Source organism: Gorilla gorilla, chromosome 5 (assembly GCF_029281585.2).
Source record: "Gorilla gorilla gorilla isolate KB3781 chromosome 5, NHGRI_mGorGor1-v2.1_pri, whole genome shotgun sequence".
In the NCBI taxonomy this organism is placed as follows: Eukaryota; Metazoa; Chordata; class Mammalia; order Primates; family Hominidae; genus Gorilla; species Gorilla gorilla.
Window position 1 is genome coordinate 35,468,404 of NC_073229.2, and position 16,766 is coordinate 35,485,169.

The window sequence follows — 16,766 nt, forward strand, 5'->3', positions numbered from 1 at the left end:
ATCTCTTCTCATCTTATCTTTATCTGCATTCTAAATTAAGTAGCATTATCAAAAAAGTGGGGTGGAGCATTCTTTCCCAGGTTGGGCAGAATGTTGGAGAAGGAACAAAGATTGAACAGAATTGTCTGAACCAGTAGTCTTTGCCTGTATTTTCTAGATTCTCTACTTGTCATGTTTAGACTCAAAATTAATTTTTTTTTTTTTTTTTGAGACGAAGTCTCACTCTTGTCGCCCAGGCTGGAGTGCAATGGCGTGATCTTGGATCACTGCAACCTCTGCCTCCCGAGTTCAAGTGATTCTCCTGCTTCAGCCTCCCAAGTAGCTGGGATTACAGGTGTCCGCCACCATGCCTGGCTAATTTTTGTATTTTTAGTAGAGACAGGATTTCACCATATTGGCCAGGCTGGTCTTGAACTCCTGACCTCAGGCGATCTGCCCGTCTCGGGCTTCCAAAGTGCTGGGATTACAGGTGTGAGCCACTGTGCCCGACACAAAATTAAATTTCAAGTGTTTGTATCTCTTCTATTTCCTTTTGATTTAAGTTGGCAAAGAAACACAATTCTCCAAGTCCAAGCATACCTGATGCAATTAATTACTAAATTACTATTTACTATAATTAATTACTGAAAAGTTATTTACTTCAAGGAAAATCAAATTTAAAAATGAGAATTAGTAATTTGGAGTCCTTTATATGCTTGAAGTTATTTCTTCTCGAGACCAAGGAAAGGCCTGTTATCCTAAAATACAATTTTGCTGAATGAAATATGTAATCATGAATTCACTGAGTAGAAATAGTTGTAAATTTATCAAAGATAATAAATTATTCTTAAAGGATTAGAATGACATTAATAAAACTAAGAATCTACAAAGCCCCAAGAGATTAAGTTCAAACAGGGAGCAGTTCACAGTGGGGAAAATAACCCAAAAGCCCAGAGGGAAAGACTAAAACAGTAGGGACAGCTTATTCCAGAAAAAGGAAAACTTAGTAGAGATTAAACATTTTCCAATACTTAAAAGGAGATTGAATGTTTATTGAGTTATTGCCAATTAAGGGAGGATTTAATTGGCTTAAACTCATATTTTTGAGGGAGTTTGGTTTAGATTTTTTATACCAGAAATCTCATTTCTCATTATAGCTTAAAGAAGAATAAACTAAGCACCTTCCTACAATGTCTTAAGGAAAAAGATAATTAAAACCCTATCTGAAGTGGCACATGGAGTCAAGTTCTCAAGCTTCTCTATAGCTACAGTCTTCATCTGAGTTTTACAATTTAACTTTTGCAGCTGATATTTACCTATACAGAAAACACCTTGATTTTAAAAAGGGACTGAAATCCACATTAAAGCAGTGACTCTTTGTAAGGAGTTTCCTTCATTAATGCAATTTCCACTCCTATTATAATCGTGTCGTGCTGTTCACCAGAGATCTCTGTTTGCAGAACTGCACCAGCCAAGGGCTCCAGTACTTCTGTCCATGGTACTGAGGAGTGAGCCCTTTGTCTGAAGAGCAGCTGCAGGGCATACTGGAATTGCACTATATTTGGAAGCACCTGGAGTCACTGGAGTCCCCTTAATTATGCTGAGGAATGGGGCTCTTTGGTCTTATGCTATCATTAACTGTGAGACCTTGAGCAAGTTGCTCAACAATTCTAACCCTTTGCTTCTTCTTCTGTAAACCAGAGGAATAAACCACATGCTGTCTATGCAAGACCTAACAGAATGGTCATGTGGATACTGGGAAAAATCACTGACTTTCTTTCTGCTATTCTCTATGCTTTATGACTTAAAAAGACAGACTCCAAAGGCATATTGTTGCTTCTGTCTTAGTCATATGAGACATGAAGTACATCTGTATGTCTTCCCAAATTGATCAAACAACAAAATATTGCTTAAAGAATCAAGCATAGCCATATTTACTATATTTTATGTGAAATTACAGAAGTTACTATGGTAATTAGGTGGGTTAAACATTAACAGGAACAATGTCTTGATGCTGTTCTTCTCAAGAATGATTTCAAACTCTCTTGATCAGTCTGAACTGAGTCACTCTGATTGTTCAAGAGTGGAAGAGAAAAGAACGTGAATTAGTCACAAAGGAAGAAAACAGTCTGTACCCATTTATAAGAGAAAAAACAAAATTAAAGTTTCCCAAAGAGAAACAAGAACCTCAGGTCAAACAAATAATGCACTTAATCTCTACCAAAACACCTTGAAAAACTGCTGTCTGGAATGAATTAAAGAGCCCAATTGCCTCTTAGGTGCAGAGTGCTCAGCAAGCCAGTTTCCTATGGAGAGTAGAGACAGCTTTTTCAAGTAAGACTCCAGCAAGAACAGTAACACCATCAAGTCCTTCTTACTGTACTCCATGGCACATTCAGTCATAGAGTCTAACTGCTGCTTGAGACTTCCTGGGTCAAGAGAATCTGGTTCCATCCTCCTCTCTGCTAGCTGAAAGCCCCGAGATGGGTTTTATTTTAAAATATTAAAGAGAAAGTGAAGAAAACATGAGCCTAGCTCTGTGAACTGTGAAACTATCTGCTGAACACCCCAGAAGGGTCATCCAGCAGTCTGTTGATGGTGTTGTACCAAAATGTATCGTTGCAATAGGTTTAAATTGAGTGGCTGTGCACCACAGTGATAAGTGTCATGCCAATAAACAGATCCAATCAGACACAGAGCCAGAGAATTGGCAGGGGAACAAACTAGTCATTTGGCCTTTTTAGCCCACACTGCAGCCCTTATTAATTGAGCAGGGGGTGGTCAGGTAAGTGAGAGAACAGCTCAGTAAGATTTGGAGAGATGAAGGAGCAGCTATTAATGTGCGGATTCTTCTCCATCAGGAAGTAGGACAGGGCTTTGGGATAGAGGGACAGGGAGAAACCAAAGGCAGAGGAGGGGAAGAGGGATGAAGAAATGGAGGGAAAATGGTGCTTTTCTTCTTTCTTCACATTAGGAACGAGAAGGTTGTTTCTGAAGATCCACCTGCACCCCAAGCACGCAGGTGGGTGGCCAACTGCATATCTGGATTAAGCTGCAGTTAGTTAGTTCTCACACAGTGTGCGTTAGGAACTGTTAAAGGATCTCACACTAATGAGGGAATTGCGAATGGGTCTGACATGGTGTCACTGGAAAATGAGACTCCTTACCAATAGAGACGATGAGATGCGACATAAATGTCAAGCAGCCTCCTGTCTCCCTGAGCTGGTTTTACTTTTTCAAAGCCTAGGAAGCCACAGGAGAGTGAAAGCTGAGACAAAAATTTAGAGAATTCTTTCCAGGCTTGAGAATAAACAGGTTTTTTTTTTTTTTTTGTAAATTGAGGTATAATTTATAACCTAAGGTGCCTGGTATGCAGTGTTTTTAAAACTATATCTCAAATTAATAATTTTAAAACCAAGTGCTAAGGAATGAGGTTTTGTGGGTAGAGTTTCAACCTACCTGTGGCAAAATATATATAAGCCATCCTGAATGCAAGGCTGGCACCAAGGTATTGGAATATATTTTGCCAGCTAATTAACAAAGGCTACCCTAGACAGTGAGATGATGAAGGGTGATTATGATAGATTGTAGAGCAGCTCTAACTACAGAATTATCTTGGCAATAGCATCAGGCAACATAAAAAAGCTTCCAAACATATCCACAGCCAAATGCATTAAATGCATGATTACTTACTCCAAGTAAGTGCACTTCCTCTAGATAGACTAACTTCAGAATCTGGGCAATATGTATAGGCACATTAGAAAGATTTCGGTATTAAAAAGATCTCTTTGTTACACTTTTTATAAAGGCCAGAAGCAATAAAAGTGCCTTTCTCCCTTTTTCTAAGCAAACTTAAGCAAAAAATAAATAAATAAATAAAATAAAATTGTAGGTCATGGCCACATCCATGAAAAATATCATTACCAATGGTCACATTTTTATTTTCTTTAAGACAAAGACCCAATACATGTCTTAATTTCTTCTAGCATTTGGATGATTGTCTGTGAAAGGGCCTTAAACCCACCACCAGGCAATATGACAGAAATGGTTCTGGAACTTACAATCTTCTTCTCACGTTTGCTATTGTGTTCTACTGGCATGCTGCTGCCATTGCTTCCTGAGGGTACAATGCAGCCAGGGTTATGTGCCTGAGGTGGAGGCATGCTCTGCAAAGGTTAAGACACACAGATGCATCACACACAAAGACGACAACGGCCAAAATACATATTAAGTACATGCAAGTTAGAAAAGCAATGCTAACACTCTTATTACATGTGAGTAATGCAGCAGCCAATTCTGCAGGCCAGAGTTAAACTACTGGAGACATATGACAGGAATAAACAGATTCTGTGGCAAAAAGCATAATTAGTCTTATTTAAAAAACAGCCTTTTGACCAGGTACAATGGCTCATGCCTGCAATCCCAGTGCCTTGGGAGGCTGGGGCAAAAGAATCACTTGAGGCCAGGAGTTTCAGACCAGCCTGGGCAACACAGCAAGACCCTATCTCTATAAAAAACAAAATTAGAAATCCCCAAAAAGACAAAAAAGAAAAATAATTTTAAAAAAGGCCTTTAATCTTTTCAAAACACCTAGAAAACATCTTTCTCACTTGAAACATAAAAAAATGCTTTGAAAAGCCATAAACACAAAGAAATAAAACCACAGCAGCAACAACAAACAAGAGATTCTACCATGACTCTGCATGCTTGAGAAAGAGGAATTCGAGAACGGGAACCATGGAGTGATGACCGTGCATGTCCACATGCAGCACTCAGCTTGTTAATGCACACTGCTGCTTCACAGGCGACACAACTCTGCTCTATTCTGCATAGTACAGACAAGTCAAGCATTTACCTCCTGGCTTAGAAGAGGCCTTGCTTCCAGGGCTATCCTTTTCTTATGCTCCTCTTTTACAGGCATTAGGGGCTTGAAAAACTTTGGTGGCTGAGGAGAGAATGCTTTAAAAGGGCTGACGGTTAAGGCATGAGGAGTCTCTGATGTACAACCTGGGGAAGATGAGAAGTTATGAGGTTACAGATGCTGAACACTTTAAGCAAAACATAGGAACTGAGACAATGACCCAGCCATGGGAATATCTGGGAGAACAATGAAATTCATAGGCTAACATTTGGCTAAGCATTAAAACAGATGTACACCCACCCTGTGCAACATAGGGACACCAGTCTGTGAAAAAAAAATAAACAGACAGCCAGGCATGGTGGTGTCCACTTGTTGTATTTGCTACTCAGGAGGCTGAGGCGAGAAGATCGCTTGAGCCCCAGGGGTTGAGGCTGCAGTGAGTTATAATGGTGCCACTGCACTCCAGCCTGGGCAAGAGAGAGAGAGGGAGACCCTGTCTAAAAACAAAACAAAAAAACCCCACAAACAACAAACAACAAACAAAAAAAACCCCAAAAAACCATGGAACAGATGTAGGCAAGAATAGACATAAATCTGTGATGTCACAAAGAGTTACTAAAGTGCTAGTCTGTGTGAACAAAGTGAGATAGCAAATTTCTACACTCTTTTCAAGATCCAGCTTAAGCACCACTAACCAGACCAATTTCAGCTCACGCTGATTTTCCATTTCTCTGAATTCTCACAGCCCTTATTATCTGCATGTTCATTTTGGCACCTTATCATTTAACATCTCATTTTCTGTGTATCTTATTTCCATAGTTATAAGACAGAAAGTAGAGGCTCAATAAATATTCAATGAATTAATACTGTGTAAATTTTCTTGCGAGCCTCTTTTTATCCCCCTCAGGCCACCCTGCTATATATGACTAAGGGAGGACAATTCTTCTTCCTTGCTTGTATCATTTCTCACCTTTTTGGCCTCTTTCCTCCCTTTCCAATTTGCTAGTATAATGGCAAATATACCTTATATTTTACCTACTAATATAAGGTATAAGGTAACAGAACCGATGTATATGGCCAAAGAATACTGTTCCCATTAAGGCACTGGTAGACTGTATAATTTAGGTAATAATGTCACCATGAATCAAACTCATTTTGGGTATCGTTTTTGAAAACTGCTTTATGAATCAAAGTCATGTTCTTTTAAAAATTCCTTTGGGTACACAAATATGACAGAGCTGGATATTCTGGTAGAAAATAATAGGATTTGTATGTGTCTCAAAACTGGACTTCAAAGTCAGGAAATGATGAAAAATGATTCGGAAGTTCTAAAGTAACATACAAAAAGTCTATGATTATTTGGGTGATATGTTGGATACAAAAGAAAAATAAATAAGTGAATGTGATATGTTCCATTCAATAACAGTTTTGAATCATCTAGTTAACTAGAATATCAGCTTCATATCTTATATGCCATTAATGAAAGACATTTTTTCATACTTTTTCTAAGTAATTACAATGAAATATCACTGCAAAATAATCTCACCACTACCTTCTTTATTCCTTCGAGGAGAATCCCTGGGTAAAGTTCCGTAACATGCTACATCTTGGTAACTGGAGCTATAGTCAGACATGTCCAACTGGTTCTCTGGCCAACCCTACAAGGTAAAAATATGGGTTAACTGTAATTGAATCACTCCAAAATAAGAAATAAAGCCCAGGTTGGAGTTCTTCTGTTTTTTTAAATGGCAGCATATGCTCTTCTTTATTTTTATTACGAAATATTTCAAATATACAGAAAGGGCTGAATATCGTAAAAAATACTGTCATATCCAAGGTATACCCGGAATGAATACATGTTAATATTTTATTATATTTGCTCAAGTTTAATAAAATTATTACAAATGTAGTGTGATCTTTTCGTCCCATTCACCTTCCTTCCTCCCCAGAGGTAGCTACTTTGAGCAATGTGGCATATACCCAGAGTGACTTGATAATTTAATGACCAAACTGAAACACTCTCAAAGGACAACTGTTCCATTAGTAATTCTGCCTGGGTAGAAGGTACAGCTGAGACTGTCCAAGGCAAATTTGGCAGTGTGGTTACTCTACCTATATTTGAGATTTAAAAGTTTCAAAGAGGCATAAAGTATTGGTATATACAAAACAGAAAACGCTGGCATATCATACGAGCTTACTTAATCTTATGTCAACTTATCAGGAGTTGATTGCCTCTGAAGACTAAATTTTAAACTTCTTAAGGACATAAATCTGTGCTTATACCTTTTGGATCATCTAGTCTCTAGCATAGTAACTCATATATAATATGTATTCAAGAAATATTTGTTGAATAAGATCATGTTGCAATCTGTCCTTAATTTTAAATCCCCTGTTTTACCCATTGAAATAATTTTGATTATGCTATGGTGGATGTAACACCTCCAATCATTTAGAGTTAAACCCATAAACACACAGGTATCTATTCAATTATGTGTGGTACTGTCTTGGTATGGAACCTATCATGGCAAGTAACAATGTAATACTGAAAGTGCATAGCAATTGTCTGGGCATGGTGGCTCATGCCTGTAATCCCAACACTTTGGGAGGCCGAGGCGGATCGATCACCTGAGGTCAGAAGTTCGAGACCATCCTGGCCAACATGGCGAAACTCCGTCTCTACTAAAAATACAAAATTAGCCATGTGTGGTGGCAAATGACTATAATCCCAGCTACTAGGGAGGCTGAGGCAGGAGAATTGCTTGAACCTGGGAGGTGGAGGTTGCAGTGAGCCAAAATCATGCCACTGCACTCCAGCCTGGGTAACAAGAGTGAAACTCTGTCTCAAAAAAAAAAAAAAAAAAAAAAAAGTGCAAAGCAGTATCACATCAAGTATTTGAACCTGGAAATGGAGTTGTGGAGAGAGTTATTTGCTTACAATTAAGATGGGAAGCCCAGAGATTTTTCTTTTTCTTTCTTTTTTTTTTTTTTAAACTGACAGGATCAACCAGGTAAGGCCCAGAGATTTTAAAAACACCAAGATCCCACAACTTTCCAGACTAAGATTCTGCTAAAAACCTAGCCATGCCCATAGGTGCATACCTTGTCATCTTCATCAAAGCCAGAAAGGTCCGGTCGGCTGGAAGAGACCTATAAGAGAAGAATGGTTTTAGCAATGTGGTTTATATATTTAATATAAGGGTTTTTTTTTTATATAAAGAAACAGAATGTCACAGTTGAAGCCTGGAGTCTTCATTCTTCTCCTCCTCTTTCTTCCCTCTCCAGGAGTAGTGACTACTCTCAATTTGGGGTTTATTATTCCCATACAAGTTTTATATAATTGTATGTGTATATACTCATAACCAATAGTTAACATTATTTTGCATATTTTATACTTCACATAAGTGGTATCTTACTATATATGGTCTTATTCAATAGTCTAGTCAAGTATTGATATGTGTACTATTTTTAGTATCATTTAATTCTAAATACAACCTGTATATTTATGAGAATCTCTAGAGTATATATCTAAGGGATGTAATCTCTGGGTTGTACAGGAGTATATTTTGACTGCTTTTCCATACAGGTTTTAGAATCAGCTTATCAAATCTTACAAAAAATTCTGTTGAGAATGATTAGCTTAAGGACATGCCAATTTTTTGATACTGTGAATTCTCATCAATGAGCATAGTAATAGTCATTATTTTAGTATAGTCCTTCTTTTTGGTGATAGCTGTATTCAGGTTTTCTATTTCTTCTTGATTCAGTTTTTACAGGACATTTCCATTTTATTTAAGCTTTTACATTTGTTGGCATAACATCAGGTTATGAGGTCTCGCTATGTTGCCCAGGCTGGTCTCAAATTCCTGGCCTCAAGCAATCCTCTTGCCTTGGCTTCCCAAAGACTTTACTTGATCAGATTGAGGTTGAAAAAAATATTTTTTTTTTAGATTACTTCATAAGCAGTTTTTCTTTACTTTTTTTTTTGAGACAGAGTTTCACTCTTGTTGCCCAGGCTGGAGTGCAGTGGAGCAATCTCGGTGCACTGCAATCTCCACCTCCTGGGTTCAAGCGATTCTCCTGCCTCAGCCACCCGAGTAGCTGGGATTACAGGCACCTGCCACGATGCCCAGCTAATTTTGTATTTTTAGTAGAGACCGGGTTTCTCCATGTTGGTCAGGCTGGTCTCGAACTCCCGACCTCAGGTGATCTGCCCACCTCAGCCTCCCAAAGTGCTGGGATTACAAGCGTGAGCCACCGTGCCCGATGTTCTTTACTTTTTAAGCTAGATGTTTACCTAATTCTTTTTTACTCTACTTTTTAATATAAGAGCTATACATTTCCTAATAGTAGCCCTCACTCTCTCATTTTTTCTACTGTCTAGTATTCTGCTTTATACAGAATTATAGGGAATTTAGGGCTAATAATTTCTAGGTACCACTTTAACTGCATCGCACAAACACTGATCTATGCATCATTTTTATTCTCATTTAGTTCTAAATACATCCTAATTTCCATCATAATTTCTTCTTTGAGAAATGAGTTCATGAAAAGCGTTTTTCAATTTACAACTATATGAGTCTCTCTTATCTATTTCTAATAAATGCATTGTGGTCAGAAGAAGTAATCTGTGTGATAATAATTACTGGGATTTGCTCTGTAGCCCACTGTAGGACAATTTTTGTAAGTGGCCACCATGTTTTAAATAATTTTCTGGCAATTCTGGAGAACAGGAAGGCAAATAAGCCTGTGTTTTTCCTTGGAAAGACCTTACTTCTACTCAGCTGCTTCTGGGAAGTGGCTGCTTAGAAGTGCTCCATGCACTAATCTGTCCTATCCCTCTGTGACAGTGTACCCCCTGCTAGGATCAGTTTCTGTCAATTGGATTTTCTAGATGAACTGGTTGAGAAAAATAACGAAAATGGTCAAAGGAACAACTAGGGACTCCAAGAGTGCCTACATGCAGTGGCTGACTCCTTATCACACTGATGGTGGCAGACTCAGATCCACCAGGGCAGCTAGAATGGGCACAAAAACTGACCCTGGAGCAGCCAGCATCCAGGGACTCGGGTGCAAGTATTCATAGCTGACTCCACCATCTGTAACCAACTAAACTCAATTTATATCTTAAGGAACTTCTTTCAAGGAGATAACTTGCTGAACAGGAATTCATAAGATTGAACAAATGGCTCAGTCTTAGACAACTGTGCTGCCTGGTGTGTGTCCCTGGTACAGAGAAGCAGGCTACACTTTGGGATGCCCACACCAGTGCCATAAGCTCTACTGCCACTGTGTGAACCCCACCTTCCCCCACCCCAGAGCCTGAGACATGTCACATAGGAGCAGATCCTTGGCAGGATGCACTTACATTATGAACATTTGGTGTACTGAGGCTCCTCCGAATGTGCCGGGCTTTGGTGGAAAGTGCTTCTTTGACCGTGACGGCCTGTAAACATAATAATTTGAAAATAACACTTTTTTTTTCCCCCCAGAGACAGAGTCTCACTCTGTTGCCCAAGCTGGAGTGTAGTGACGCGATCTCCGCTCACTGCAACCTCTGCCTCCCAGGTTCAAGCAATTCTCCTGCCTCAGTCTCCCGAGTAACTGGGACTACAGGTGCACGCCACCACAATCGGCTAATTTTTTTTTGTATTTTAGTAGAGGCGGGGTTACACCATGTTGCCCAGGTTGGTCTCGAACTCCTGAGCTCAGGCAATCTGCCCACGTCGGCCTCCCAAAGTGTTAGGATTACAGGCGTGAGCCACCGCATCCGGCCATTACTTTATTTTTTATTCTAATTATAAAAGTAACATATGTTTATTTATAGATTTAAATATAGACTGCATCAGTTCTACATACACACACATTTATAAAACTGAAATATTATTTTATCCACTTATTATTATTTGCTTAGCAATTTATCAAAAATTGTTTTTTAAGATAAATAAAACTGCAGGGTGTGGTGGTTCATGTCTATAATCCCAGCACTCTGGGAGGCTGAGGCAGGTGGATCACAGACAGGAGTTCGAGACCAGCTGACCAACATGGTAAAACCCTGTTTCTACTAAAAAATACAAAAATTAGCTGGGCGTGGTGGTGGGTGCCTGTGGTTCCAGCTATCTGGGAGGCTGAGGCAGTACAATTGCTTGAACCCGGGAGGCAGAGGTTGCAGTGAGCTGAGATTGTGCCACTGCACTCCAGCCTGAGCGGCAGAGCAAGACTCTGTCTCAAAAATAAATAAACAAATAAATAAATAAAACCAGGAAAACAGCAGAATGGAAGACATTTATGTTGTGAAATTTTTATACAGGTGGACAGAGAAAATGTAGAAGAGGTACTTCTAACTATGTATCTCATTTGCAAAATGACAATGAAGTGTGATGCTGTTTGTATTTTACTCATGCAGCAATTCAGGTGGGATTTCCACTAAGGGAAGATTTTTCTGACAGATGCCAATTACATTCCTCCTATTAATCAACACCTCCCCCAATAATGTCAACTATTGCTCCTATGAAATGACATATCTTATCTTGTAGTTGCATTACTTAGTGGATTATTTTCACTTGAATGACCTGTCGTCACCTCAAAAGTTAACTCGGGTCTAAAAATTAGGGAGATAGTAAGTCTGTATTTAAGCATATGCGCTTTGGAGTCAAGCTATTTGGCTTTACATCCGACTTTGTACCACTTCCTAGCTGTGTAACCATGGGTGAGTTAGCTAACTTCTATCAGCCTCAATTTTCTCATTTGAAAATGGGGATTTCAACAGTACTTACCTCAGGGGGTTATTTTGAAGATTAAATGAAATAATATATCTAAATTACTCAGGCTCAGTGCTTGGCAAGTAGGGATTATTCAATAAAAGTTAGTCATTATTTTTATTTTGGTTACTATTTTGCCAGAGTCCTTTCAATAGAGATGGCTCAAGTGCTCCTTCTCTGATAGATTTAGTGAGGTGTTTGGTAAGTAAATTCATATCTGTCCATTGGGGGTGAAGGCTGGTGCTTTCATCCTCGGTCCAGATATTCAGTTACTTGCCTGCCGGAGCCGTTCAAGACTCAGAATGTTTTCCACCTGCAGCACGCCTCGAGTGTACTTCTCAATGTACGTCTCCCCATCTGACGTGCCTTCGTTTTCACTCCTTGCTGCCAGGAGAGCCAGCGTTTCCCGGTCCTCTATCTCCTCAGTTGCCTACGAGGACAGGAAGGAAGTGACAATACTTTGATGTGAACAACGTTTTCATCCAAAGTGTGGTGAGAAAACGTTTTAGAAGTCTGGAGAATGAACACATTCTCCATTATTTAGATACTGATATTTTTTAAAGTAGTATATATATATATATATATATATATTTTTTTTTTTTTTTGAGACAGAGTTTCGCTCTTGTTGCCCAGGCTGGAGTGCAATGGCGCGATCTCGGCTCACTGCAACCTCTGCCTCCCAGGTTCAAGCGATTCTCCTGCCTCAGCCTTCCTGAGTAGCTGGGATTACAGGCATGCGCCACCATGCCCAGCTAATTTTGTATGTTTAGTAGAGACAGGGTTTCTCCGTGTTGGTCAGGCTGGTCTCAAACTCCCGACCTCAGGTGATCCACCCGCCTCGGCCTCTCAAAGTGCTGGGATTACAGGCATGAGCCACTGCGCCCGGCCTAAAGTAGCATATATTTTACCTTTGGTATATTGGATACTATTTCATAGGTTACACCACAGGAATAAAATATATTTTTCAGGGATATTCTCCTCTTCAAACTCTGCGTGAAACTCTAGTAGAAAAAAAAAAAAGCTGTATTAAGCTATGTGACAAATGTAAGTTATTTTGTATTTTTTTTTTTTTTTGAGATGGAGTCTCGCTGTCGCCCAGGCTGGAGGGCAGTGGCGCGATCTCGGCTCACTGCAGGCTCCGCCCCCTGGGGTTCACGCCATTCTCTTGCCTCAGCCTCCCGAGTAGCTGGGACTACAGGCGCCCGCCACCTCACCTGGCTAACTTTTTTTTTTTTGTATTTTTAGTAGAGACGGGGTTTCACCGTGTTAGCCAGGATGGTCTCGATCTCCTGACCTCGTGATCCGCCCACCTCGGCCTCTCAAAGTGCTGGGATTACAGGCGTGAGCCACCGCGCCCAGCCAGTTATTTTGTATTTTATAATTGTAAAAGCATTACAAGTTACTATGTTTTTGAAATGCACAATACTCAGCATAACAGAAAAAACTGAAGCTAAGAATCCCTGTCTCCAACCCCAAGAGATACTAACGTCCAGCTGTTAGTTGGGAATTCGACTACAGAATCTGCAGCATGTTCAGGATTTCTGCGGTTGCTTCTCTCTCCCATCTGCTGCCTTCCTGTGATCTCTCCAGGGCTTAATCAGTCTTTCCTGAGATGGCTAGAACAGCACTGGAGAGGATCAGTTTCACTGACAGCACCTTTGAGATGGGATCCGTCAAAGCAGTAGGATAGGGATTTGTTTGGAGTCTGCCTTTTGTGCTGGTTTTGTCACTCACTTGCTTGGACCTGGCACTTAATCTCTCAGCCTCAGTTTTTCTACTTTTCAAACAGTGAAATATCACAGCTCCACTGCCTGGTAGGATTACACCTCTCCAATCAGTCAAGGTGAAACTGCCCTTACTGGATGACATTGACCTCTTCTGCTATCCTAATGCCCACTACCTTGGATAAATGAGAATCAGACTATAACTTGGCCAGGATGGTCATGTTTTGCACATCATAGCACCAAAAAACACTGCTTTGTGATAGAGAGAGGGAAAAATCTTTTGAGCTCAGAGCCAGAATGGCAGAATCAGGCCCCATTATTACCTGTTTGTTGTAAATATTGGCTGCAATTCGTTTTCGTAATACTAACTCCATAGCAGCAGGGTGGCTGAGTTGAACTGTGGTTTTCACAATTAGGTAAATCCTTTCATTCTGTGGTGTGACCCTATTCAAGTGAACAGAATCATGCACCGAGGAATCCCAAGAGGCTGTGGCTGAAACCTAGGAGTTGGGGAATGATGAGGAGATGGAAACAAGACACAAGTCAGATGTAGCAGTTTTACAGGACATACAAGAGAAAGAGAATAAATTCAACTCACTGTAATCAAAGAGATTTCTTTCCTCACCTTTTTTAAACAGCAACACAAATGTTCTATTTTTTAAAGTCCCCGGTCTTTTTCCCCAAAGCAAACCATAGCAGTTTAGTGAGCAGGCCCACAAGCCTTGTGTGCTAATCTGAAGCCTTTTAAGAGAAACTTGGGGGTTAATTACCTCATCATCACTGTGCTTTATGATGGGCAGGTAGAAAAACTGGCTGCCATGCTCCTTGGGCAGGATGGAGTTCACGCCGGATGCATGGGGGCCAACAAGCTGCTCATTGGCACTGAGGTCATCCGCTAACCACATCAGGAGCGCAGAAAAAACAGTAGGGAAAAGTCAGTTTTTAAGCAAACACCAAAAATTTAAATATATGCTTTTTACAGTTGAAGTTTACACATAACACGTTTTTATTTTTTCTTTCATTCCTTATCCTGCAGTTGAAATAGAGACTCCAAGACTCACAACAGCTTTTTTCTTTTTTAAAAAATCATTATGTTTAATAGAGATGAGGTCTTACTATGTTGTCCAGTCTGGTCTTGAACTCCTAGGCTCAATGAATCTTCCTGCCTTGACTTCCCAATGTGCTGGGATTACAGGGGTGAGCCACTGTACTTGGCTTTTTTTTTTTTTTTTGAGACAAGGTCTTGCTCTGTTGCTGATGCTTGAGTGCACGGCCTGATCATAGCTCACTGCAGCCTTGAACTTCTGGGCTCAAGAGATCCTCCCACCTCAGCCTCCTGAGTAGCTAGTACTACAGGTACACACCACTATGCCTGGCTAATTTGTAAAATTTTCTGTAGGGGTGGAGTCCAGCTTTGTTGCCCAGGCTGGTCTCCAACTCCTGAACTCAAGCAGTCCTCCTGCATTGTCCTCCAAAAGCCTTGGGATTACAGGCATAAGCTCATCGTGCCCCACAGCTTTTATTCTTTTTTTGTTTTTATTGAGATGGAGTCTTGCTCTGTAGCCCAGGCTGGAGTGCAGTGGTGTGATCTTGGCTCACTGCAACCTCTGCCTCCCAAGTTCAAGCGGTTTTCCTGCCTCAGCCTCCCGAGCAGCTGGGACTACAGGTGTGCACCCCCATGCCCAGCTAATTTTTGTATTTTTAGTACAGATGGGGTTTCACCACGTTGGCCAGGATGGTCTCAATCTCTTGACCTCATGATCCACCCGCCTCAGCCTCCCAAAGTGCTGGGATTACAGGCATGAGCCAACGCACCCGGCTGCTTTTATTCTTTAAAAATACAACAGGAGCCAAAAAGTTGCCTTGTGAGTCTCCTATAAGATGGAATGAATATATTCTTTGTTGTCCTAGGTACAAATATATTCATTAAACACACTTCAGAGGCTGAGCGCAGTGGCTCACGCCTGTAATCCCAGAACTTTGGGAGGCCGAGCTGGGTGGATCACGAGGTCAGGAGTGCAAGACAAGCCTGGCCAAGATGATGAAACCCCGTCTCTATTAAAAATACAAAAATTGGCCAGGCATGGTTGTGGGTGCCTGTAATCCCAGCTACTTGGGAGGCTGAGGTAGAAAACTGCTTGAACCCGGGAGGCGGAGGTTGCAGTGAGCTGACATCATGCCACTGTACTCCAGCCTGGGTGACAGAGTGAGACTCTGTCTCAAAACAAAACAAAACAAAACAAAACAAAACAAAACAAAACAAATCTTAGAATTTTGTTGCTTTCTGAGGTCAATTCCTCCTGTAAACTGTTAGGTTTGTTGTCCTACTTAATAACTTACTATCAATTAGAGATTTTAGCGGTGAAATCAATTTAGAATCAAAGTTCTGAGCACTTGGGAGAAATATGAAGATTATCTTCTTCCAACATCCTAACCAATATGGGGTTCGCCCCTCACAAATCTCTGTAAATGGCCAACTAGTCTTTGTTTATATACCTCCTATGACAGGGAACTCACTATCTTATGAGGCATACATTCAACATCTAGGCTTTAAAAAAAAAATTCTTCACATGAAGAGCCAAAGCCACCCTCCCTGTGTCTTCCATCCATTATTTTGGGCTTCCTTCTAGAACAGAGGTTTTCAGGCTGTGTTTTGAGGAGCCCTAGGGCCCTGCCAAAGGATCTACCAGGATCCTGCCCACTGCAAACTCAGCAACTCTGCCGTTGTTTTCTACACATGGAGTTCCAGTTAATATTTCGTTTAGGAAAGGATTGTTCTGCTAAAGCACATTGGAAACCATTGTTCTAGACTTGCCCAGGTTCCATCTAATTGCAATATGAAGGACAACCCCTAAGGCAGGGTTATAGTGTGATCACTTCTGCCATCAAAACTATTTGAGGAGAGTTAAGGGCACTAGTCAGAGATGCAGATTCATAGGCCCTTGCCAAGCCTAAAGACTCAGAATCTCTAGGGGTGATTACTTTCCAGGGTAATTTCTATGTCCACTGTTTCAGAGCAACTGCGCTAATGCTCGTGCATGCAGTTCTCAATCACCCTACGTGCTCTTTTTTTGATTATCCACATATCATGCTTATATACATTTAATGAGAACAAAAATGTCACCCAATTTGGCACATGAAAGATTAGAAGAGTGATTTAAGGATCAAAATAATGTGAATCTGAATAGATTACAAACCTTAATTAAATACAATAATCCCTGTGACTTTAAGTGTCTACTTACCATTCAAATCGAGGAAGAGAACTGGTATGTGGGTTTCCATTCCAGGAGGTGGGATCCTAAATTTAATAACAACATTTAATCATAACAAAATATGTATTTTACATCTTGTTAGCTGACAAAACACCACAGAGCTGTGGAAGCAAAGAGAACCATGGTGGAGATGCAGTTTCCACTAATGAAATACTTTCATATTTCTTGACTT

General features: G+C 40.4%; 1 protein-coding gene across 8 annotated transcripts in view; it reads right to left on the minus strand.

Annotated features, from left to right (window-relative positions):
• Positions 1-16,766, minus strand: part of KIF13A (kinesin family member 13A) — a 228,120-nt gene that overhangs the window by 7,799 nt on the left and 203,555 nt on the right. For 4 of the 8 annotated variants that reach the window (XM_019029938.4, XM_055390678.2, XM_019029937.4 and 1 more), the window contains 9 exons: positions 16,565-16,620; positions 14,093-14,217; positions 13,646-13,822; positions 12,507-12,599; positions 11,876-12,028; positions 10,206-10,283; positions 7,940-7,987; positions 6,393-6,498; positions 4,835-4,986 (listed from right to left, as the gene is read on the minus strand). In XM_019029938.4, the coding sequence (XP_018885483.2) occupies positions 4,835-4,986; positions 6,393-6,498; positions 7,940-7,987; positions 10,206-10,283; positions 11,876-12,028; positions 12,507-12,599; positions 13,646-13,822; positions 14,093-14,217; positions 16,565-16,620 (988 nt within the window). Of the gene's footprint in view, positions 1-3,146; positions 3,223-4,040; positions 4,146-4,834; positions 4,987-6,392; positions 6,499-7,939; positions 7,988-10,205; positions 10,284-11,875; positions 12,029-12,506; positions 12,600-13,645; positions 13,823-14,092; positions 14,218-16,564; positions 16,621-16,766 lie in introns of all 8 variants that reach the window. The other 4 variants (XM_055390677.2, XM_019029934.4, XM_019029932.4 and 1 more) reach the window with 2 other exon arrangements.